Below are 24717 nucleotides of genomic sequence, written 5' to 3'. Positions count from 1 at the left end.
TGGTGACGGTTAGGATGAGGTCTTAAGAATCTTCCAGGCGCGCCTGGGTGGCTCAGTTGGTTAAGCATCCGACTCTTCTTTTTTTTTCTTTTTTTTTTTTTAATTTTATTTATTTATTTGTCAGAGAAAGAGAGAGAGCACAAGCAGGGGGGTGGCAGGCAGAGGGAGAAGCAGGCTCCCCACTGAGCAGGGAGCCTGATGCGGGACTCGATCCCAGGACCCTGGGATCATGACCTGAGCCGAAGGCAGACGCTTCACCAACTGAGCCACCCAGGCATCCCAAGCATCCGACTCTTGATCTTGGCTCAGGTCTTGATCTCAGGGTCATGAGATCAAGCCCCACATTGGGTTCCAAAATCTTTGAGCCCCTACTTTCAGAGCCCTGGCAAGGGCCAGTGGCTTTGAATTAAAAGAAGGAATTGTAACCGGGGGTGCTTCCCTGAGACATGGGTTGCTGCTGTGAGAGTAAACCCTGCTAACACACTCTCTTTTCCTCTTTTGAACAGTTAGAATTTGGAGCCGGGGATCTGCAGGGACCTTTATTTGGTCTGAAGCTGTTCCGTAATCTCACCCCAAGATGGTAAATATAGAGAAATCCTCTTTGATGGTCTTTGTGGATTTAGCAGACTAGAACCTGTGTATTCTTTTTGTCAAGGTCATCTGGAGTTACCTCTTCTGTCCTGCAAGGTCACCAGGGGCAGATCCTGCGGCGCTGGCGGAGAGCCCAAGCAGGGTGCCTGTGGCTCAGACTCTGGACTGGTGGGTGTGGGGAAGGGTCGTCTGCTGCCTGGCTTCTGCTCTGTGGCCCACAGTCTCCTCCTTTGTGGGAATGAGGCTCCTGCCTGTTCACCGGGGGCTGTGAGAGCCTGGAGAGACTGGAGAGAAAGCACCTTCAGGGAAGCTGGTCAGTGGCCTGAAGTATTGATGACCTTGTGGATCATTTCTTTGTCCCCAAGAATGTGTTTTAAGTTCTGGAAAGGGTCTGTATTAAACAGTGAGGCACTGGTGAGACTGCCTGGTCATCAGCAAGATGTGCTGACGCTGGAGGGTTAAGGGACACCCCCCCCCCAGCTCCCCTTCGTCTTTGCTGTTGCAGTGACATCCCACTCCTAGAACTGTAACTCGCTGCCCTTCTAGAACCACAGAGGTGTCCTTAGTTCCCGTGTTGGGTTACCTGTGTGAGCTCAGCTAAAAGAACTGGGTGGAAGGTAAAATAAAATTCTCTTTACTCTGGGGGAGAAAATAAAGGAGTCCTGGGATGGAGTCTATGTTTGAAAAGAAAGCTTTTCACTTCCATCTGCACACCCACTCCGTCCCATGGGGTAAGACCAGTCCCTGCCCTCCAGTCGGGTAGGAAAGGCACGTTCCCAGGTGGGTGGGACATAGGGTATGGAAGGTCTTGAGAAAGTGGGTGTGGCGTCTGGGACAGGTGGAGACCAAGCTTGCGAACACACAGGCTGAAGGCAGCGACAGGCGCTCCCGGCCCCAATGTGGGGGGTCATCCGTGTGCGGGTGAGAACATGGCTTCACAGGCTTCTGTTGCAGGACTGGAGTCAGTGGGTCAGACGAGGATTTGCACTTTTAACCACTTTAGACGAAGAGTATACATACATGTTGTCCTAACACGTTCCAAGCGCTTGTCTGCGAAGGTCTGTCTCCCCTGCTGCCGACTGACAGCACAGAGTCCTGCCCCACTCCCCACACCAGCTGAGTCGGGTCCTCTGGGAGGCCCAGGAATCCATACTTTTATCAAGCACCTAGGTCATTCTTAGATCAGGCACATTCAGGAGACACTTCACTGAGGGAAAGCTGTTGGCCATCTTGTTCTGGTTGAGCCTCAGAGTTTCTGTTGAGTAGTCACCAGGGAGGGGGGCTCGGGCTTGCTAGTCATCGGCCTTTACAGGTTTGGAAATTGAATGTCATCATCGTGCCCAGAGTGTATCAGACTTGAGAATGCAGATGTATAAACAGGGATGCCAGTTTGTCAGTGTATGGCATCTGCTCTTCAAGGTGCCCTGATCCTAGGGCCAGGCTATTTGCAGGTCCGGACTAGTGATCACAAGGTTGGTTGGGGGTGTAGCGTCAGCCCCGAAAAGGCAGACAGCCTGTAGAGTGTTGTCTGTCTCCCAGGACAGTGCCTGCCTTGCTGATCTCTCTTCTCTCTCTCAAATCAGTCTTTCTCTAGGACATGCTGGATAAAAAGACTAAGTCTTACTACTTTAATTAAACAAGGATCTCGGTCCTTACATTTTGATTCTTTTAAGTGCCACTGTCTCTCTTGAAATTCTGGGATGACTTTGGTCTCTCTCCTCCCCGCTTGCCTCCCCTGACCCCTGTGGCTGAAACAGAAAAACGCAGCTAGCCACCCCGGTGTGACTTGAAAGAAATAAGGGAACGTTTGGGTTGCGGGCCCTGTGGAGGGGAGAAGGAAATTCTCAATTCATGGGGAATTGCTGGAAGTTTACAAGAGCAATATGATCAGAGTGCTCGTATTTGTTGTTATTAATGGCAAAAGTGACACCTCTCGAGCTTAGGAAAGAGAGAAAGAAACCAGACTTTGGCAATCTGGTGACTGTTGGGCTGTTTGCTCACCTTTTAACTCTTCGGGTAAAGTGGTGTGAATTCCTTTGTCGTCAAAATGAAATACCCCTTTTTAACCAGAAGGTGGGGCTGACTCCCTTGGAAACAAACTTCAGATGCCTTTCCGGGCAAGCGGTTTGCTGTACTAGCCTTCCAAGTGCCTGGCCCTGGGTGGACACCAGAATCACGTGGGTGATCCTGAAGAATCTACTGATGCCCGGCCCCCCGCCCTGAAACTCTGACTTCATTGGTCTGGGATGGTCTCTGGGTCAGAGGTCCTCCCACTTGGCCGCACGTTAGAATCACCTGACAAGCTTTTAACACTCCAAGCCTGTACCTCGGAATGCCAGGGCATGGGAGCCGACTATCAGTATTTTTTAGATCAGCCGGGTGATTCCAGTGTGCAGCCTTCCCCCCGACCCCGAGGTGATTCTGACTTGCAGAAGGATTGGACCTAGTGGTTTTCGGTAGAATGGGATCAGGTGGGCCGTGCACATCAGCAGGGCGGGTTACTAGGAAGATTGCAGCAAGGCACCCTCTCACTCCCTCTCAAGGAGAGAGGCTCGATGTCCAGTTTCCTTGTGGGGCGCCGGCTCGGGATTCATGGAAGGGAGCGTGAGCTGGGGCTCAGCCTGACAGGAAGGGGCCAAGAACAGCTGAGAACCGGGTGTCATCCAGGACCCTTTCCATCTGTGTGTCCCCCCAGCTTTGTGACGACAAACTGTGCTCTGCAGTTTTCATCCCGTGGAATCCGGCCGGGCCTCACCACTGTGCTAGCCCGGAACTTGGACAAGAACACAGTGGGCTATCTGCAGTGGCGGTGGGGTATCCAGTCGGCCATGAACACGAGCATCGTCCGGGACACCAAAACCAGCCACTTCACTGTGGCCCTGCAGGTGAGGGCAGAGCGGCTCCCTCGTGTGCCCCCGACGTCCCTCACCCTGGCCACCCTCCCCAGATCTGAGCACCGTGGCGGCCCTGAGAGGCTGGTTTTGTGCACACACGCTCAGGGTGTTGAGAGGCTGTTCTGACGCTTCCAGGGTAGCTGTGTTCCCGTTATCCTAAAGCAAAGTGCCCCTTTCGCTGGGGACAGCCAGGTACAGGGGATACCTGTATCTAGTAGAAGCCCACAGAATCAGGATGGGAGAGAGCCCGGGTTGGTCAGTGACCCCGGAGCGCACTCAGGCGCCACCGTGGTGTCCAGGGACACGGCGTGAGGGGCCCCTGCCTCAGGAGGGAGCTGCTCCTCGGCGCCCACCGCCTGCAGCCGTGTCGGAACGCGGGCTCCTTGCCTCGGAATGTGGTGTTTTCATGCGAAGTCAGGAAACTGGGTTTTTACGTGAACTCCCGCAGTTTCTAAATACTGGCCGCTAGTCAATCTTCACAGTCAGGTCGTGGCCCCTGCCCGAGAGGCCTGCCCACAACGGGCGCTCAGCAGCGCCTTCCCGTCTCCCCCCGTCTCCCCAGCTTGGAATCCCTCACTCTTTTGCACTGATCAGCTATCAGCACAAATTCCAGGATGATGACCAGACGCGCGTGAAAGGATCGCTGAAGTAAGTCCCGGCCGGGGTGCTGGGAGGGGGGCCGGGGGCAGGCGGGGGGGGGGGGGGGGGGGGGGGGGGGGTTGCTCCACCGGCGGAGCCGCGTGTGTGAGATGCCCGCCGTGTCTGCGACCCTGCCCGGGCGCTCCTGCCGGCGGCCCCCGCCTGAGGAAGGACTGCACCGCTGGCGTGCTGACGTCGTTCTGCTCGCTGACCGGCGTGTCCATCTGACCCACGCGCGGGGGTGGGGGGGCGGGAGGGGGGCCCCTCTTGCTCAGGCCGCGCTCCCTGCAGGGCGGGCTTCTTCGGGACGGTGGTGGAGTATGGAGCCGAGCGCAAGATCTCCAGGCACAGCGTCCTAGGCGCCGCCGTCAGCGTTGGAGTCCCTCAGGGCGTTTCTCTCAAAGTCAAGTAAGTGGGACTGGATCTTTGTGGCCGAGGATTATGTGGCAGCTTGTAACTCGCCCGGCTTCACCCACGTTAAGGATGAAAGAGACTTTGCTTTGTAATTTTGTTCTTAAAGATGCGCTTGCGTCTGTCTGCGGCGTGTAAGCCAGTGTCTAGGAGTCCGGAAGCCCGGTGTGCACTGAGGGTCTGCATCCCTGCTGGCAGGGACCCTCCACCAGCCGACTGCCTCTCTCCCTTCCCGGGGCGGCCCTGGAGCCGGCCCTGCACGCCCACTCCTTGCCACCGCTGATCGCACGCGTGACCCGCCCAGGCTCCTCAGCGTATCCCCTGTACCTGGCCGTCCCCACCCGCACGGACCCGCCTCCCCTGCTCCGGTGGCGTGCCTTCCTGCCTGCCGGCCTCTCTGTGCCGTCCGCGTACCTCACTGGCTGGTTACTTGTGTATGGTGGCGTCACGGTGGGACCTGATCCTTGTCTGTGTAGACACCCTCCCCAGGTGGCCGCTCAGCCTGCTGGCTTGGAGCACCTTCCTGCACTGAACGACGCTCACATTTATCGCTCCGGCCTGGCCCGCCCGCCAGACCTCCAGCCCCTGTATCCTACTTGCTCTTACAAATCGCTGCTTGGATCTCCACCAGCATCTCAAACGTCCCATCTCAACTCCCGATGCTTCCAAACCTGCTCTGCCCAGAGCCTCCCTCGGTCAGGAGAGCCCCAGCCTTCCAGCTGTTCTGTGGAGTTGGCCTTGGTCACTCACTCTTTTTCCCACACACCAAAGTTAACGCACCTCAAAACCATCTCAGCTATCCTCAGAACGCAGCTCCTGAACGTGACCATTCCTCACCCCCTCTCTGCTCCCACTGTCTGGTGTCTGAATTACTGCGGTACCTCCTGACCCATCTCCTTCACCACCTCGTGACCCTGCTCTCCACACAGGCAGGACCTTTGAATGGAAGTCAGGGTTGTCGCTCTCTGCTTAAGCCCTCGGTGACTCCGTCAATCCCGGGCAAAAGCCAGAGCCCTTTGGGACCCTCTGGGATCAGAACCTCACTTCCTGCTGACCCCTCCTCTCCCCTCTGCCTCTTCTCACTCCAGCCACCCTGGTCTCCACGCTGCTGCAGACAACAGCGACCCCTCTCCTGTGACCAGACTGTGTACTTGCTGTTCCTCAGTCCCCAAATGCCAGCATGGCTGGTTCCTTCGATTCCCTCAGGTCTCTGCTCAGATGTCACCTAATTGCCAAAACCATCCCTCGTCACCCCGTAAGAGCAGTACCCCTCACTTTGCCCCAGGTGAACCCTTTCCAAAGTTTCCCTTGTTTATCCTCCACTGCACCATCTCCCTCTGATCGTCCGTCCACCTCCCTGGCCCTCATCAGAAGCTCTTTAACTGTGTCCACTGTATTCTGACCACACTCCTGGAGCAGACAGTTGAGAGAGCTCTGGGAGATAACAGACGGATGGACAAAGAGACAGAAGAGGGGAGGGAGAGAGAACAGAGACAGGAAGGAAACACATCACACCTCATCTCCATTTGCAGATGAGAGCCAAAGCAGGTCACCAGGACCAGAGCCACGTCGGACCTCTCTCCTGTCAGTGATCTGAGGACCCCTGAGATTTAGTAAAGGGCACACACACAGGTTGTCTGCATTCTAATCCCTTTTATTCCCAAATTGGGACCACTAACGAGACACAGTTTTCTGATTCCGTTTCTGTTGTGAAATACTTCTCCCGTGAAGATACTGCAGGACATAATCTGAATTGAATTTTCATCCCAAGAATGCCACTCTCCCTCCTCGGAAAGAAACATTTTCACTTCAGCCGAGTTTCCCATGTCAGCAGGCTGAATTGTCCAGATCGTATTGCTGTATAAACTGAAGTTTTCTGGAAGGCCCCAGAGTTCAACAATAACAGATGATCTTACTTTGCTAACTTTTCTCTTATATTCTGTTTATTTGGCGAATCAGTAATTTTTGAATGTTAAACTAACCTTATATTCCTGAGGAAAACTCTGCTTGATCATGACATATAATACTTCTTATATGTTGCTTGATTTCATTTGCTAATATCTTACTAAGGATTTTTGTATCTGTGTTTATAAGGGATGCGGATTGTAATTTTCTTTTTTTTATTATGTATTTGTCAGATTTTGGAATGAGTTATGGCAGCCTGATAAAATGAGTTAGGAAGTATTCCTTCTTCCTCTGTTTTCTGAAAGTTTTTGTGTGAAAATGGTTTGTTCTTTTTTGAGAGAGCGTGCACACACACAAGCAGGGGCAGGAGCAAAGGGGAGGGGGAGAGAATCTCAAGCAGACTCCCCACTGAGCGCAGAGCCCAACATGGGACTCCCATCTCATGATCCTGAGATCATGACCTGAACCGAAATCAAGAGTCAGATGCCCAACCTACTGAGCCACCCAGGCGCTCCAAGAATGGTTTATTCCTCAGGTTTCATAGAATTCACCAGTGCCATCAGTTGAGACTGAATTTTCTCTGTAGGAGGGTTTTTGGTTTTTTTATATATATTTTATTTATTTGATGGAGAGAAAGAGAGAGCCAGCACAAGCAGGGGGAGCGACATAGGGAGAGGGAGAAGCAGACTCGCATGCTGAGCAGGGAGCCCGATGTGGGGCTCGATCCCAGGACCCTGGGATCATGAACTGAGCCAAAGGCAGATGCTTAACCGACTGAGCCACCCAGGTGCCCCTGTAGGAGGATTTTTGATAATGGATTCCTTGATATACATATACAGGGCTTTTCCAGTTTTCTCTTTAATCTTGTGTCAGCTTTGTTACTATGTTTTTTTCAAGGAATTTGTCCATTTCGACTGTCGAATTTGTTAGCATGAAGTTGCTCATAATATGCCCTTACCCTGGGGCACCTGGGTGGCTCAGTCATTGGGCCTCTGCCTTAAGCTTGGGTCATGATCCCAAGGCCCTGGGATCGAGCCCCTCATCGGGTCCCCTGCTCGGCGGGAAGCTTGCTTCTCCCTCTCCCACTCCCCCTGCTTGTGTTCTCTCTCTTGCTGTCTCTCTCTCTCTAATCTTAAAAAAAAAAAAAAAAGTCCTTACCCTTTTAATATCTGTAGATCTCTATAGATGATCTCTGTCTTCATTCCTCATGCTGGTCATTTGTGTTCTTTCTCCTTTTTTCTTAACCAGTCTGGATGGAGCACTTAACCTTTCAAAGAACCAGCTTTGGCTTTGTTATGTTCTCTATTGTTTATCTGTTTTCTATTTCATTGATTTCTGATCTTTCTTCTTCTTTCTCCATACTTTGGTTTCACATTGCTGCCTTTTCTAGATTTTTAAAGCCCAGCCTTAGGTTATTAATTTGAAACCTTTCTTCTTTTATATTATAAACATTTAAGGCTTTAAACCCTGTTTTACCCCATCCCATGAATTTGGAGATGTTGTATCATTGTCATTCAGTTCAAACTATTTTCTAATTTCACTTTTGGAAATATATTGCTTTATTTCTAAATATTTGGGTTTTTCTGTATATCTGATTAGTGATTTCAGTTTAATTTCATTTTGGTCAGAGAACATATTCTGTATGATTACAGTCTTTTTAAATATATTGAGACTTTTTTATAGCCCATGATGTAGTTGACCCCGGCAGTCATGCACTTGAAAAGAACATGTATTCTGCAGTTGTTGGTCATAGGTTCCGTAAATACCAACAGGTCAAGGTGGTTGACAACATTCATCAGAAACCAGAAGTTCTGTGACTTTATTGACTTGGACCAGATTTCTGTCAGTTGCTGAGAAGTAGTGTTAAAATCCTCAGCCTCATATGAGTTTAGAATTCTCTGTTTCTTCCTTTGTCAATTTTGGCTTCGTGAATTTCATCTCTGGCAGCGCTCTTTGACTTGAAATCTGCTTTATCTGATATTTGTATAGCTACTGCAGCCTTCTTATGCTTACTGTTTCTGTGGTTTATCCTCTTCTGTTTACATTTAACCTGTCACTATGTTCATATACACAGGGTGTCTCATAGCATATATTCATTCTCACAGTTTCTTGCTTTTTAATTGGAGTGTTTGGTCCATTAATATTTTTTTTCTTTTCTTTTTTTTTAAGATTTATTTATTAGAGAGAGAGAGCACAAGCAGGGGGAGTGAGAGAGAGCAAGCTTCCCGCAGAGCAGGGAGCCCAGTGTGGGGCTCGATCCCAGGACCCTGGGATCATGACCTGAGCCGAAGGCAGACGCTCAAGCAACTGAGCCAACCAGGCGCCCCTTGGTCCATTAATATTTAGTGTAATTATTGGTATGGTTGGATTTAGGCCTGTTATTTATGATTTGTCTTCTATTCTTCCCTTCTAATTTCTTGTTCTTCTAACCATCTTCTGTCTTCTCTTACTGAATATTTTTAGCATTCCATTTTGATTTACCTATTGACTTTTTAGCTATACCTTTTTTTTTTTTTTTAAGATTTTATTTATTTGTCAGAGAGAGAGAGAACACAAGCAGGGGGAGTGGCAGGCAGAGGGAGAAGCAGGCTCCCCGCTGAGCAGGGAGCCTGACGCAGAACTTGATCCCAGGACTCTGGGATCATGACCCGAGCCGAAGGCAGATGCTCAACCAACTGAGCCACCCAGGTTCCCTAGCTATACCTCTTTGTGTTGGGTTTTTTTTTCTTAGTGGTTGCTCTGGAGATTACGTATTGTTAACCTTTTATCATTTGTTTAGACTTCATATTGTATTACTTCATATAAAATGAAAGAACCTTGAAAACCTCTACGGCCATTTCCCCTCCCCATGTTCTTTATGCTGTACTTTCCATATGCATTAGAATTACACACATTATAATCCCCACCAGAGTTATGTAATTCTGGCTTTAAATAGTTTTATATGTATATATTTGTACATATATATGCGTTAAAGAAATTGAGAGGGGAAAAGTCATGTTTGCCCACTTTTTTTTTTTTTTAAACCATTTCCAGTGTTCCTTATCCCCTCCTAAAAATCTGATTTTCCTTCTGCTATTTGTTTCTTTGGCCTGAAGAACTTTCTTCAGCTTTTCTTATAGTGTAGGTCTATCAGTCATGACCTTAGTATTCTTTACCAAGAAAATATCTCTAGTTTTTCTTTATTCTGCTTTTATATCTTGTTAATTTATTATATTTTATCTAGATGTATCGTTTTATTTTTATTTTGTATTATATTAACCTAAAATAATTTCATTGTGGGCATTCCTACCCCAGAACTAAGCTGTTATCATTGCTGTAATTTTTAAAGTCAAGCTTTATTGATGTAAAATTTACATAAATTAAAATTCATCTGTCTTACTGTGCAATCCTGGGAGTTTTGACAATCCCATAAGTCATGTAACCACCACCACAATCAAGATATAGCACATTTCCATTGTCCCCCAAAATTGCCTCCTGGCCTTTGTGAGGTCTCCTAGGCCCTTGGCCACTGGTCTGTTTTCACTCCCTATATTTTTGCCTTTTTCAAAATGTCATATAATTGGAATCATACAGTGTGAAGCCTTTTGTGCTTCTTTCATGAGCATAATGCATTTGAAATATGTCCTTATGGTTGCGTACATCAGTAGTGTGTCCCTTTTTCTTGTTACTTGGCATTACATTGTGTTGATCCACCACAGTTTATCTGCTTATCAGTTTACAGACATTTCAGTTATTTCCAGTTTTTAGCAATTACAAATAAAGCCAGTAGACATTCACATACAGGCTTGGTGTGAACATAAGTTTTCATTTCTCTTGGGTAAATACCTAGGGGCAGGCATGCTGAGCCGAAGGGGAGGTGTGTGCTCTCCTTGATAAGAAAGTACTTTCCCCGCAGCAGCCTGAGAGAGCCCCGTGGCTCCTCACCCTCACCAGCCCTTGCTACGGTCGTCTTTGTTCGCTCGGGCTGCTCCAGCAGGCATGTGAGTGGGTCCCACTGTGGTTTCAATTTGCGTCTACCTGATGTCCCAGATGGTGAACATCTTTCCATGTGCTTACTCACCACCCGTATTTTTTTTTGTTAGGAAAGCCTTCCTTCAAATCTTTTGTCCATTTTATTATTGGGTTGTTTGGTTTCTTACATTTTGAGTGTTCTTTGTCAATTCTGGAGTTGCTTTTCTTCTGAAGGCCATTGTCCCTGAATACAGAATTCAGGATTAACAGATTTGTGCTTTCAGTGCTCTGAAGATGTTATTCTACCAGCTTCTGGCCGCCAGTCTTTCTGATGACACATCAGTGGTCATTTGATTCATCATCCCCCTGAGTAGGATATCTTTTTTTTTTTTTTTTTAAAGATTTTATTTATTTGACAGAGACACAGCGAGAGAGGGAACACAAGCAGGGGGAGTGGGAGAGGGAGAAGCAGGCTCCCCGCTGAGCAGGGAGAGCCTGATTCGGGGCTCGATCTCAGGACCCTGGGACCATGACCTGAGCAAAAGGCGGACGCCCAGTGACTGAGCCACCCAGGCGCACCGATGTCTTTTTTTTTTTTTTTAAATCCCTACATACTTAACTTTTTGTTTTGCTTTGGTTTTGGTTTTTTATTTTTTTTAACTTTTTTTTCCCCAGCGGTTTGTGCCTACAATGTACCTACATGTGGGTTTTGTTGTATTTATGCTGCGTGGGGTTTGCTAAACTCCTTGCATCTGTAAATTTATGTCCCACATCAAATTTGGAACTTTTAGGCCGTTCTTCAAATCTTAATTCCTGCCCCATTCTCTCCTCTCTGGTGCCCTAATTACCTCTAAACCTCTTGATGTAGTTCCAGCGGTTTCTGAGGCTCTGCCCATTTGCCTTCAATATTTTTCTCTTTGTTCTTCATAGTGGATAATTTCTTTTGATCTGTCTACAAGTTCACGGACTGCTCTCACCTCCAGTCTGCTGTTAAAGCCCATGCAGTGCATACTGTCTTTGGGCATAAAGTAGTGCTCTAAAATCCTTACCTGCTCGTTCCCGTATCTGGGTCATCTGGAGTCGGTCTTGGTTCGTTATCTTTTTCGCTTGTTGTATACCTAGGTATACAGAGTCGTTTGTATTGTACCTTGGGTATTGTGAATAGTACAGTGTAGAGAGTCTATATTCTGTTACGATTCCCAAAGAAGTGTTGATTTTTCCTTTTCAAAGGTAATTAACTTGGCAGAAGTCAGACTGTGAGCTGGGACTCAGTGTGTGGCAACAGCTAGAACAGCACAATTACTTCACCTGTAGCCAAGGCCACTGATAGACCGGGATCAGCTGGGGATTTGTGCCACATTTATACAAAGAACTTGGGGCTCTGATTTCCCTTGTTGGGGGACCCCCACTTGCCAGCTGCTATGGTTGCCTCAGACTCTGAGCTCTGGGTCTTCAATCTCCTAGGACTGCAGATTTCTTTCCAGTGTTAACCATCCACACGGTAGCAGCTAAGACTTGTCCTTAGGCTCAAAGATGTCAAAAAAACAGGAAACCAGTGCCTTTACATGCTCTAGACTCTCAGCCCTCCTGTGTACCCGCTGGCCTGCATTGCTCTCCAGTCCCCACGAGTCTTTGTTGCTTGTGGTCTTCGTTGACAGTGGTTACCTGTGGGGTGGCTGGTCCAACAGGAGCCACTCAGCCATTACTAGAAGCAGAACCTCCTTAATCTGCCAACTTTGGAAGTCTTCACCCACTTTTTTCGATGAGGTAAATTGAGGGCGGAGAGGTCTCTGTCTCCAGGACCCCGGGAGGTGCCCGCTCCTGTCTTCTAAGACCACCTTCACTCTGGACAAGTGATAGTCACTGCTTTGCCCGTGAGGTTAGCTGGTAGGGGACCTTTCTTCTGTCACAGACATCAAGTCTAGCAGCTAAACTTTGGAATAGGGACCAAAAGGTGTGTAGATTATGACACCAGCTGTACCTGGCGTTCTGTGTATCTGAGCGTTCTCGTCCTGTGGCTGAGACCTCCGTTACCCTTCCCTGGAAACCTGACTCATCTTGGGTGTTCTGTTTCGTTTTTGTTTTCAGGCTAAACAGGGCCAGTCAAACTTACTTCTTCCCTATTCACTTGACGGACCAGCTTCTTCCCAGCGCCGTGTTCTATGCCACCGTGGGGCCGCTCGTGGTCTACTTTGCTCTTCACCGTCTGGTCATCAAACCATACCTCAGGGCTCAAAAAGAGAAGTGAGTTCCTAACATGTCACGGGGACATCAGTAAACAACTCTGTGCCTCAGTTTTCCTGTGTTTTATATGGCTATGATAATTATAGAACCTACTCAGAGGGTCACTAGGAAAATTAATTTGTACATGTGAAGCCTCAGCATGGCGTTCGGCCCGTAGTGGGTGCTCGGTCGGTGCTGACTGGGCTCATTAGCGGCCCTGCTGCTGGGCCCCCTTCACTCGTCCCTCCTACTTCCAGAAAGGGTTAGAGCTAGTTTACAAAATTGTGCAGACTCTACACCGTGACCCCAGGAAATAGAGAGGCCCCCGTCCTCATTCTAACCATTTCTTTTCCTGGCACTGAGTTCCACAGGAGTGGGTTTGAGTTCTTACACACAGGCGTGCATTAACCACAGTCCTGGAAATTACAGAAACATTCATTTATTTTGCAGTTTCTTGTAGACAACACACTGGGGGATAGCATTCCATCTGAGAGGTGGTTGAGATTCATTACTTATAACAGTCTGATGTAACAAGTCGCTGAGCTCAGAGAATCTCCTCTTTGGGGCCCCTCCAGCGTTTGAATCCCTGGAGTTCAGGGCCCTGCTTCCCCAGGAGGCTTGAGGCCTAGAAGGAAGAGTGTGTGGGGTCAAGGCTTCTGACGGGACAGGGCTGCGTTGCCCGGAGTCCCAGTGCTTTGCTACGTAAGAAAAAGGTATATTTTGTACCTAAAACAGTAAACATTGTCCCCACCTCAAGTGTTCTATGATAGTCCCAGAAGGTGGCCTCCCCTGTGGTCCTCAGCTCTCCAACCCCTCACTGCTGAGATTCCTCTCAGGTGGGGGCTGCTTCCCACAGCAGCGGGCCTCCTGTGTGCTTCAGTGAGGAGGTAGGGGAGAGCCATCTAGGGACAAAAGAAAGGGAAGCCGCAGAGGCCCGAAACGAACAGATTTGCTGGAGATGGGCTTGGAAATATTTGCTAAAGCTCCAGAGCTAGGAATGCAGGGAGAGCTCACACTGTTCGCTGGGCGCAGGTCCAACGACGCGCTCTGTTGTCTCAGTCCGCGCTAACATGTGGCTTGTGTTTTTCTCGCTTTAGGGAGTTGGAAAAGCAAAGGGAAAGCACAGCCACCGACATTCTGCAGAAGAAACAAGAGGCAGAAGCGGCTGTAAGTGCTGCGCAGGCGCGTCCCCGAAGTCCTTCTGCTCTGGGTGACTCCGGCTACACGCCTCTCACCGGGGCTCGGGGATCACGGTGCCCTCTGCACGTGGGCCTCGGGGGCCGGCAGCTTCACTGGTCATTTCACTCTTTCTAATCCCTGCGGGATACAATACCGGGACCTCCAGGCCCGGTCCTGAAGATGAGATGCAGTTACCCTCGAAATGCATAACAAGGTGTTTCTAAGAACCGGAGGGCCCTGTCTGTCCTCTTTTTCTTCCCTTTGAGTGAACTGTTGTTAGGTGACAGAACAGAAATATCTGGCATAAATGCAGGGGTACCCCTGGGTTCTTTGTGAACAGAGGGGCGAAAATGCGGCCATGCTCATGCTACAGCTGAACCCAGAGGCAGAGCCCAGGAGGGACCCTGACAGTGGCCCTCCTTGTTCTTTGCAGGTTCGGTTGATGCAGGAATCTGTCCGAAGAATAATTGAGGCGGAAGAGTCCAGAATGGGTGAGAAGGCCTGGCCTCTCTCGGGGCGGGGTGGGCGCTGGGGGTTTCAAAGGGGCACGGCACTCCTGCGGCCCGGCTGTGAGAGACCCGCCTCTGCTCAGACTGCGTCCATCCTCAGGGCTCATCATCGTCAACGCCTGGTACGGGAAGTTCGTCAACGACAAGAGCAGGAAGAGCGAGAAGGTGAAGGTGATTGACGTGACCGTGCCCCTGCAGTGCCTGGTGAAGGACTCGAAGCTCATCCTCACGGAGGCCTCCAAGGTACGGGGCCTGCCCGCGGGGTTCAGACACGAAAGGCCTGTGTGGAGGGGGGCGGCCTGGCACCTTGGCATGGCCATTTCGTTGCGGTGGAACCGTTCGTGTCGCTGGCACTGGCTTGGCCTGCTGCCCAGCACCCGAATTATAGTCACACTGGAGCTGTTCACGTCACCCGTCCCCGCAGCAAGGATTTCCTGAGCACCTACTGTGTGCCAGGGCAGCAAACAAAACATGCATCCTGTCTTCACGGAGCTTACGTTCTCCTCATTCCTTGCCTTGTTCTAGAAAGAGTGTGAGTCTGTAGCACGTTGGAAGCTCACACTGGAGCGCAGGGGTGGGGATGGTAAAGGCAAACTAAAATGCAGATCAGCTCAGGCCAAACACCTCGCTCTCTCAGGAGTCCTGGCGGGGCTTCTGTGAAGACAGGGGTCTCTAACGTGGGAGAAGGGGTCTGTATTACGAGGGAAGCCTAGGGCTAAACAGGCAACTTTCTGACAATCTCAGCTCCGCGGTGTGCATCTTCCGTGGACGGCTCCTGAGGGAAGGTCAAGGCCCTTCCACGCTGATCCTCAGGTGGCGGCAGACAGCAGTGGTGCTGGGCTTGAAACAACGGTCTCGGGTCCCGTGGAGTAAGACTGTGTTTGTTACAGGCGGGGCTGCCCGGCTTCTACGACCCGTGCGTAGGTGAGGAGAAGAACCTGAAAGTGCTTTACCAGTTCCGAGGCGTCCTGCACCAGGTGATGGCGCTGGACAACGAGGCGCTTAGGATACCAAAGCAGTGTGAGTAGCTGCCCCTTTGCAGTCGCCTGCCCTGTGCACGGACCAGGGGGAGGCCCTCAACCACTGATGGGGACCGGGGACACCAGAGTGTGGAGTGACAGCCAGCTTCCCCGTGTTACCCGCCTGGGAGCGAGTGACTTGCTCAGAGCCCGTGATGGGATGCCCTGAGGAGGGGTGGCAGCCGCCCTTCCCAGGTGGGACTCCAATGAGCTCTTTGCTTGGAAACTGCAGCTTGGGTGGCTGGGCCGGAAGCACACCCAGCTGCTTCTGTATGTTCCAGAACCATTTGAATCTCCGCAGCTTGTATTCTGCCTCTGGTCAGGTGACGGCTGAACCCCTTCGGTGGAAGAGGGCATGGAAACAGTTGCCTTTTGATACATTCAGTTTGTCTTGTCTTTCACAGCTCACAGGATCGATACAGATGGATAAACTGCTTGAGAAACCAGATTTACAAGAGGCTGCAAAAAATCCTTTCCTAGGAGTCTACAAATTCAGAAGCAGGGAAAAAACCCAGACATCAGATGTGTTTATTTTATATTATTCCTAAAGAAGGTGGTACCGTATCAATTATGTGGAGGGACACACAGACACCCCGCTTTCATGGGTGCTGTAAGTAGGACTGAGGCAGACCCACCTGGACCAGAACCGCGGCACGGCCTGTGGCTGTTTTCCCAAGGATCATGTCCCTGGAGGGAAGGGCCCTGGGCCCCGGCCCCCTAGGCTCCTGAGCCCCGCGTGCCAACTGCAGCCACCCAGTAGCGCTCGGTCTTGAGGTATTTATGGAACATCCTGCCCTCACACATAGGACTGTGAACTACTTTTCCTAAAATCCACACTGAGCATGGAAAACAAAATGGAAAGGAAGGAAGTTGTTCTCGTGAGCAGAGGTCTCCAGAACAAGTGAGCGTCTGTTAGTCAACTTCCCAAAAACCACTTTTTCCTGCTGAAATATTATTCAGTGAAGCTGGAGAGGATTGTGTGGGTTTATAAATCTGCTTTTTATCTGAGAACGAATGGTTTTGGAAATTAATGTCTTCCCCCCCGCCCCGAACTTCTGGAATCATTCCACTGGCACGTGGCTTGGGACAGAGTGGTATAATCCCCCGGTCCCAGGGCCCAGCCCTGTCACCGGTCACTTCCTCCCAGGGGCCACCTGTGTCCTTGTGGCAAAAGGCAGATGTGAGCTAAGCCATGTCCCTCGCAGCCCGCCCCCATGGCTCAGCCTGACCTGCCTCTGCCCGCGCCCCCCCCCCCCCCCGCCCTGACACTGGAGCTCAGGAACGAAGGGAGGCTTGGAGGAGAGGGCAAGCATGGGCCGGGGACTGAAAGGACCCTGGCTCCGGTTCCTGCCAAATCCCCCCCATGCTGGGAGAGCAAGGCCAGCCGGAGCCTCGCTTGCTCTCTCGTGCGCGGCCAGCAGGTGGCGCAGCTGCTCCCACGCCTCCTCCCGCCCCACTCCCTCCTCAGTGGGGACTGGTGGCGGCTCCCAAGCCCCTCTTCCTTCACTTGCCTCTTCTGTGGATGCAGAACATTTTAGAAGCCAGGAAGCCCTGGCTGGTGGTGGTTCTGACAGCGCCCCACCCCCCAGCCCCGCAGCTACTGCTAAAATCAGGCTCTGCGGTGGTACCGGAATAATTGCTGTTACCCTTCCTCCAGTTTTCAAAAACAGTTCAGGTCATCCAATTCTGGAATATTTATCTCCATTTGATAAAGTTTTTCTCTGAGCTGCAGCTCTGAATGTAAATCGTGCAATAAGGTGGCGTGAACTCTGACTTTGGACGCGGCCGTTCGTTCCCTCCACGGCAGGTGGCTCTTTGGGCCCCGATTCTCTTCATTTTGTCTGAAACGGACTGTACAGAAGGCGCTCTCTTACCACAATAAACCTTTCCTGAAAACTGGGGATAGTGTTTTAGTGCATCTGTATGTGCGTTTTCAGAGGTGAGCAAAATACCTAAGTGATAAGAGCCCCCCTCCTCACACCCTCATTCCATCCTCTGGCCGTCACTGTCGAAGCCCCATTTTTAACCATGAGGCTGAACTGGAAGCCGTGGTTCAGTTTTCCACATTAGACCTCTGCCTGAGAAACAGGAGTCCAGAGTCAGGAGATGACTTAGGCTAGGATCCTTGTTTTCCTGGAGGTCGTGTGGTGTAGTTTGGTTTGGTTTGGTCTGAGTGTTTCCAGATCCAAAAAAATCGCCTCTCAGGTTTTTCGGAAACCTTCAGACACATCTTACCAAGGGCTGCATAAAACGGAGCTGAAGCCCAGAGGCGCAGACGCCTAGTTCCCGGGGAACAGAATCCTCACCGACTGCACTTTCTGCTTTACGCCTTTTGTCATAAAAGTGAAAATCCTCCTCCGATTTCCTTGGGTTAGTGAAAGCAGGTACTAATGCAGGTCTTTTGTAAAAGCAAATGGTGTAACAAACTCCGGGAAACACAGGACCCCTGTCCGAGTTTATAAATAAAGGAGGAAAACCTGCAGGGTAGGAAGACACTTTATTCTGTCCATCACTCACCCCAGGCCCCGGGGAGGCCCGCCTCACAACAGAGGCCAGTCTCAGCCACTGCGCCGTCACCCCCTCTCGTGTCCTTCCCTGGGCCCCGCCGCCCCTCGGGAAACGCACTCCACCCCCATCGGCTCAGGACGCCTCCTCACGCTGTGGTGCTGAAGACCCCCGCCCAGCTTTCGGTGGAAGGACAGTTGGGCCCCGTCCCCTCCGGGAGGACCGAGCCTGTCCTGCCCACGGTCCCGCTCCTGTCCCGGGCCGATGCGGCTACACCTCCCCTGAGGTGGCTGGTGGTGGGCCTGGCCTGCCTCACTGTCGCTTCAGGGGCCACGGCCCGAGCCCCAGAGGCGCTGACAGGGAAGCCTGGCCGCCCAGCTCGGCTCTGCGGTCCCGGCTGCCCCGCTCTGTGGGCGCGGAGGCGGCCGGACATCCTCTGCATCACCAGCCTCTGGGCCTTCAGGCGCTTTCGGAGCTTTTCATTTTCCTTCAGGGTCAGGAAGAGTTTTGTTTTTAGGGCATCTAGGTCCAGAAGGGCGTAGCTGTGGTCGGACGGCTGTGTGGGGCTGGCCGGCTGACCGGGGGCCGGGGTTCCCTGCGGTCTCTGCAGCAAGCCCTGAGGACAGAGGCGCGTGAAGGCAGAGGCGAGCCCGGGCCCAGCAGAGCTGCCACCGCGGGACAGCGACAGGCAGGGGCCGCGGGAGGCCCGGCGCAGACTCCGCACAGCGCTCCTGAGATCCGGGCCGCGGGCCGGGGCGCTCGTGGCCTGGGCACCAGTTTGCGTCACTCTGTTTGAAGCGAATCCCCGTGTGCAGAGACCGACCAACCACCTGCTGCCTTCGGCCCCAGGCCCCGGGCCTTACCTGTTCCGTGGCACCGCCAGCGCTCGGGGGCAGCACTTCGAGGGCACTGGCAGTCCTCCTCCCCAGGCCGCCCTCTGCCGGCCCCGCCTCAGGCACGACCTGGGGACAGCAGGGCAGAAGTGGGCAGCCCACCGGGAACGCTTCCCGCTCTCCCGGCGGGGGCCACGGCCAGACACCGGCCGAAACCAACAGGCTCCCCGCCGCCGGGCCTGCGATCAGACCTCAGAAAGCGGGCCCGAGCCAGCCATCCAGGCAACTTGGGCTGCCTGGTATCAAACAGGGAGGAAAGCACAGAATCCTGAACCCTGGTTTGTGAGGAGAGCACGACAAAGCCGTGCAGCCGGGGGTCGGGGGGGCACTGCCCCCCCCCCCCGGCGTCTGCGCCGAGGCCTCGGTCCTGACTCGGGGCGTGCCAGAGCACTCACCTCCTCGTAAGAGTCCACGTGTGCACCCCCGCCGGCCGGGTCCGCGTTCTGCCTCACCAGCTGCAAGACACACAGCGCTGTCCACAGGCTCCCCGGGGGTGCAGGTCACCCCGAGAACCGGCACTACCCACTGGCTCACTCTCCCCAAAGCTGTCCCCAAATCTTAGGTCAGAGGCCCAGGAACAGGCCCCGTGAAGCCAGGGACCTGATTCCTACGTGTCCCCCAGGGCCTGACATTCTAGGCACATAGGAGGTGACTCAAATTTGACTCAAGGCGCGGCAGCCACCTACGAGAGAACATCTGACTCAGGGCCTGCTGCCAGTGCCCGGGCATCCCCGGAGCCGAGTCCCCAGCCACGGGGCCGGAACCAGCGGCCCCTACCCCTAGCTCCTGGCGCCGGGCACCGACAGCCCCCCAAGTTGTTAAACTAAACTCACGTCACATCTCACCACAAATGCGTGAGAAGGGCTCGAGCTCCACTCGCAACAGGCACTGACGGAGGAGGGGGCTGGTCAGAGGGCAGCGTCAGGCCATCAGGACGATGAGGTTCCAGACCCCGCCGCCCTGCCCCGTGCCCGTAGTTGACAGCACGTACCGTACACTCGGAAGTTGGTCAAGAGGCTAGATCTCACGTTACGTGCTCTGACCGCAATAAAAATCAAATACGTATCACCTGAAAACAAAAGGCCTTCCACGTCGGCGACAACGAAACCTCCTCGGCGTCGGGAGTAAAGCTGTGAAACAAACCCCTGCCCTCAGGGAGCCGACCAGAGAGAGAAGCTGAGTCAGAGCAAACGCCCCCCCCCCCCCCCCCGCGGAGCCACAAGGAGCCGGCCCGACGGGAAGCCAGGCGAGCAGGGGGACAATGGACAGCGGTCGGGGGGCCCTCCTCCAGGGGACGGGAACATGGATTTGGACAGGAGGCCACAAGCCTGCAGACGGGCACAAAGTTCGGTCGGAGGGCAGGCGCCCCGACGCAGGGCCTGCTGGGCACATGCGCTCGGGCTTCCTCACCCCTGTAACCGCCTCCCCTCTCACTGCCAGTACCATCGGCCCCCACGGGTACCGGCTGGCCTTGCGTGCCCAGGGTGACGCCCGCACTCTGCGACTCAGTACACCTCTGGGACTTACGAAATTCAAGATAATCCCCCTCAGGGCCCCCACGTCCAGCAGTCCGGGAGCTCTCCCCCGAGCCGCCCCACAGGAGCCACGGCCACTCCAATGGCCCACTGGGAAATCAAACTCCAGATGCACAGGGCCAAACTCAGAGAATCAGGGCACCCCGTCCCCCGGGGGCTCAGCGGGCTCGGCCCTGGCCGACCGCCACCCTCTCAGCCCACCAGGCCTGCAAAGGCCACCCGCTCTCGCGACCAAACCCCCCTTCAGCTCAGGCCAACACGACGGCACACGCGACACCAGGGGCTCCAGCCGGAGGGAGCCTTCTCCCCTCACCCGACAAACCGTGGCCCCTGCCACCCTCCAACCAGCCAGAGCTGACGCTGTCGGCGAGCGGGCCCAAACCCCTTCCAGCTCCAAGTCTGGGCCCCGCGGCCCCCCCGACCTCCCTCCAGCTCTCCCCCTGCAGCAGCCTTCCCTGCGCGGCCCAGAGCTCTCAGCCGGCGCGCCACCTGCTGGGTGGGAGCGGCACGGTGTCCGGCTTCCTGACCACAGCTCCCGGCCCCCGCTGCCTACTCGGAAGAAACAGACAAGGTCTGAATGCAACACAGCCACCACCGGCCACTGGGAAGGTCTTCACTGTGCGGCCTCAAGCCACGGGACGCCCAGCAAATGAAATGCATGTAGGCGCCTGGAGGGCTCAGTCGGTGAGGCGTCTGCCTTCGGCTCAGGTCATGATGCCAGGGTCCTGGGATCGAGTCCCGCGTCGGGCTCCCTGCTCAGTGGGGAGCCTGCCTCTCCCTCTGCCTGACGCTCCCTCTGCCTGTGCTCTAATAAATAAATAAAATCTTTAAAAAAAAAAAATGAAATGCATAGAGGACCAAGCTTTTGGTGCACTTGCCAGTCAGCTGCTTCAGCAGCTTCTGGTTGTAGGGCGTGATTTGGGGTGGCGGGGCGGGGGGAAGAGGGAGAGAGAGAGAAAGAGAGAGAATCCTCAATCAGGCTCCACACTCAGCACAAAGCCTGACCCGGGGCTCGATCCCACGACTCTGATATCATGACCTGAGCCGAAACCAAGAGCCAGACACTTAACCGACGAACTGAACCACCCAGGTGCCCCATGCGTGATCTATTTTTTTTTTTTTTTTAAAGATTTTATTTATTTATTTGAGAGAGAGAGAATGAGAGAGAGCAAGCACATGAGAGGGGGGAGGGTCCGAGGGAGAAGCAGACTCCCTGCCGAGCAGGGAGCCCGATGCGGGACTCGATCCCGGGACTCCAGGATCATGACCTGAGCCGAAGGCAGTCGCTTAACCAACTGAGCCACCCAGGCGCCCGCGTGATCTATTTTTAAAGGGGCTTTATTTTTTTAATTTTTTAAAAATATTTTATTTATTTATTTGACAAAGAGAGCACAAGCAGGGGAGTGGCAGGCAGAGGGAAAAGCAGACTTCCCGCTGAGCAGGGAGCCCGATGCAGGGCTCGATCCCAGGACCCCGGGATCATGACCTGAGCCGAAGGCAGACGTTTAACGACTGAGCCACCCAGGCGCCCCTAAAGGGGCTTTAAATTGCAAATGACCTACAGCAAAAGTCATGGCCAGCAGGGCAGCTGGGCTCTGAACCCCGGGGGGGGGCTGCCCTCACCGCACTTCTCAGCCTGCAAACACCACGCCCGCCCCAGCTGCTGGCTGCACCCCTGCAGGCTGGAGCTGAAGACATTAGAGGTGGTGCCGTGTTCACCTGCGCGGCATCCTGAAAGGCGAACACCGTGGGCACGGCATTCTGCTTCAGGTTTTTGCGGTTTCCAAAGGCGCTGAAGCACTCGGGTCGGAAGTGCTCGGAGCAGATGACCGTGTGCTGCTTGGGCTTGAAGTTGCCCCGGCCAATGTTCAGCACCCATTCCTTCAGCAGCTCTGGGCGGCTGAACGGGAACCTAGGAGGCAAGGGAGACATGAAGGAATTTGCGAGGCTCAAGTTGGCACGGCAGAGTTGTGTGGAATTTTGAAAACACCACATGGCATTTTACTGGACACCTTGGAAAATTCAGTGACCTCGCTCTGTTAAACCACATCCAATTTCTGGAAGCTTCTGTCATGCCTGTTTACAGCATTCTCAGTAGGCAATGTGGGGCCACAAACGTGGCCAGAAAACCTTCCAAAGGTACACTTGCAGGGTAAGCCTGTTAGTGCCTTGGGGAGTCCGCCGTGTGCAGGCCCTGCCCCTGGCTCTGGGAAGTAGGAACGAATAAGTCTCACCCTCATAGAGCCTACATTCTAGAACAGGAAAACAGACAGTAAACCAAACAGACATAGACTGCGTAGCAATCAAGTAGGAAGTGGTCAAGAAGGCCTCCTGAGAGGTGACATCTGAGCAGAAGCTGCAGGAAGGACAGCGAGCCATGTGCGTATCAGAAGGAAGAGCAAGTGCCAAGGCACTGTGACAGGGGCCCCCAGCATGTCGGGGTCGTGGTCAGAGGCGGGTTTGGCTGAGAGGGTGGGAGCAAGAGCAGGGGTGAGGACCTCAGGAGGCAGGCCTCGGGCAGGTGGGCAGTCCCTGGAAGCTCTGGGCCAAGGGTGAGAGAGGAGGGCGGGCACCTGGTGGCTGTGACCCGGGTGTCAGCGGAGGGGTCATGAGCAGGCAGACCTGGGATGTATTTCGAAAGCTGGTGCAATAAGGTTTGCTTGTGAGCCGCAAAATAAAGAGAAGGAAGGAGTTTCGTGTATTAAGATGGGAGGGGAGGTACTGTAGGAGGGGCAGGCCTGGGGGATCAGAATTTAGGTTCTATTTGTTAAATCTGAGGTGCCTTTTACATGACCAAGTGCTGAAGTGCAGCAGCAAGGGACACGTGTCAGGAGATGTCAGCGTGGGGACCGTCCCTGTGTAAAGGGTGGTGAAGCCTGGGGGAAATCGGAGCCCTGGGGAGTGAGTGTGGATGGGGAGGACACAAGGCCATGGCCCTCCCCCAAAGGGCTCCAAGGCTAGCGCTGGAAAGGAGGAGGATCTGGCAAAGGAGTCTGAGAAGGGACACTGTGACAGAGGAAGAGGTCAAAGGGGGGCCCTAGAAGCCAAGTGGGAGACTGTCACAAGAGGTCAGTGGTCGGCTGTGCCAAGTGCTGCAGAGAAGTTGCTTCAGATGAGGATGGACCAGCACTGAGCAGGGCCACCGGGGACTTGGCAGAGCTCCTCTGCAGGAGTGGCGGGGGCTAGAGTCCGACTGGAATGAATTCCAGAGGTAGCCGGAGGCAATTCCACTCCTGGGATGTGCCCAACGGAAGCGAAGAGAGACACATGCACAGGAAGACTTGTCCCAGCAAAACTGTCCCCAGTCCTGTGCTTGTGATGGCCAAGATACGGGGGCCCCCAAATGCCCTTTAATTGTAGAACAAGTCAGTTCTGGTATATTCATTCAGCAGAGCACCTCGAGAGATGGGGAGGAAGGACGCCCAGGTGACTCACAGCCGTGAGTAGAAGACACAAGGAAAGCACCATGGTGCTGGACTCCGCGTGCCAAGTTCAACACAGGCCAAAGCGCCCCACTCTGACTGACAGAAGGTAGGATCCGGTCGCCCTTGGGGATGAGAGGGGACAAGGAGCTGGAAGGGGGTGCAGCGGGGGGCTCCCTAGGGGCTGGTGATGTTCAGATTCGCAGCAGTCACACAAGTTCGCTTTGCGTAATGCGCTGGGCTGTGGACTTATAATTTGTGTGCTTTTCTGTAGGTCTTATTACTTCAATAAAGACATTCACTTTGAGAAGGAAGATGGTGATGGGAGGGGCAGTGGAGACAGAGAGTGCAGCTGGCCTCGGGGGTCATGCTCTAAGGGGCAGTGGCTGGAACCTGAGCTCTCCGGGGCAGGGACCCAGTACCCATCAGGGCCGACACTGGGAGCCCTGGGAGCGTGACGACAGACTCCAAAACCTCCCGCCAAGTCGGCGCGGCCGGCCCCACTCTCCCGACACCCTGGACCGTTCTCGCTCCTCCACTCCCCCACTTGCTTCCTGACAGGAGGCCAGGCCAGGGACAAGCCGAGTGGCCAGCGCATGGCAGGCACACCGACGGGCGTCACCGTCGCTCGTTCATTCGGAAATGCATTCAGCCAGTAGGTACTGAGCACCTGCTACGTTCCAGGCTGCATCTGTGAACAAGATCAAGTCCGGGGGTGGGGGGCGAAACCCCCAGAACTGCAGCGAGTGCCAGGGGCTGCGGGGCGCGGCCCACCCCGGCCTCCTCCACACGCCACCGCCCCGACCGACCGCCGGGAAGGCTGTGCGCCTTCAGCAGGTTGCTCAGCCTCTCCGACAGTCTCCCCACGCGCCCAAGCCGGCCAAGGCGGCGCCCGGCCGCCGGTCACCCCGCCTGTCCCCGGGCCGCCGGCCCGTCCGCGAAGGGGCCAGCCGCACGCCCTGGGGCCTCCCCCGCGGCCGGGCAGCGGCCCTGGCGTCCCCGCCCCGCGCGCCAGGCCTCGGGCTCCGGCGGGGGCCGCGG

The 24717-nt window shown here is 53.7% G+C and overlaps 2 protein-coding genes across 4 annotated transcripts in view; one reads left to right on the top strand and one right to left on the bottom strand.

The window, feature by feature from the left end:
- DNAJC11 (DnaJ heat shock protein family (Hsp40) member C11) overlaps positions 1-17214 on the top strand; it is a 76652-nt gene extending 59438 nt beyond the window's left edge. The window contains exons 7-16 of the mRNA XM_021683400.2: positions 507-580; positions 3287-3476; positions 4048-4133; positions 4416-4532; positions 12480-12635; positions 13712-13781; positions 14227-14284; positions 14403-14545; positions 15193-15322; positions 15726-17214. Of these exons, the coding sequence (XP_021539075.1) occupies positions 507-580; positions 3287-3476; positions 4048-4133; positions 4416-4532; positions 12480-12635; positions 13712-13781; positions 14227-14284; positions 14403-14545; positions 15193-15322; positions 15726-15751 (1050 nt within the window). The 3' untranslated portion in view covers positions 15752-17214. The remainder of the gene's footprint in view (positions 1-506; positions 581-3286; positions 3477-4047; positions 4134-4415; positions 4533-12479; positions 12636-13711; positions 13782-14226; positions 14285-14402; positions 14546-15192; positions 15323-15725) is intronic.
- A 593-nt stretch (positions 17215-17807) lies between these two features.
- The window catches only part of THAP3 (THAP domain containing 3), a 7449-nt gene continuing 539 nt past the window's right edge, over positions 17808-24717 (bottom strand). Inside the window, exons 1-5 of one of the 3 annotated variants that reach the window (XM_021683398.1) lie at positions 24228-24512; positions 21974-22166; positions 19115-19174; positions 18690-18788; positions 17808-18442 (exon numbers count right to left, since the gene is read on the bottom strand). In XM_021683398.1, the coding sequence (XP_021539073.1) occupies positions 17975-18442; positions 18690-18788; positions 19115-19174; positions 21974-22166; positions 24228-24274 (867 nt within the window). In that variant the 5' untranslated portion in view covers positions 24275-24512 and the 3' untranslated portion in view covers positions 17808-17974. Of the gene's footprint in view, positions 18443-18689; positions 18789-19114; positions 19175-21973; positions 23649-24227; positions 24513-24717 lie in introns of those variants that run through there. The other 2 variants (XM_021683397.1, XM_021683396.1) reach the window with 2 other exon arrangements.

This window comes from Neomonachus schauinslandi, chromosome 4 (assembly GCF_002201575.2).
Source record: "Neomonachus schauinslandi chromosome 4, ASM220157v2, whole genome shotgun sequence".
NCBI classification, from domain to species: Eukaryota; Metazoa; Chordata; class Mammalia; order Carnivora; family Phocidae; genus Neomonachus; species Neomonachus schauinslandi.
This window is presented reverse-complemented; position numbering and strand designations above follow the sequence as displayed.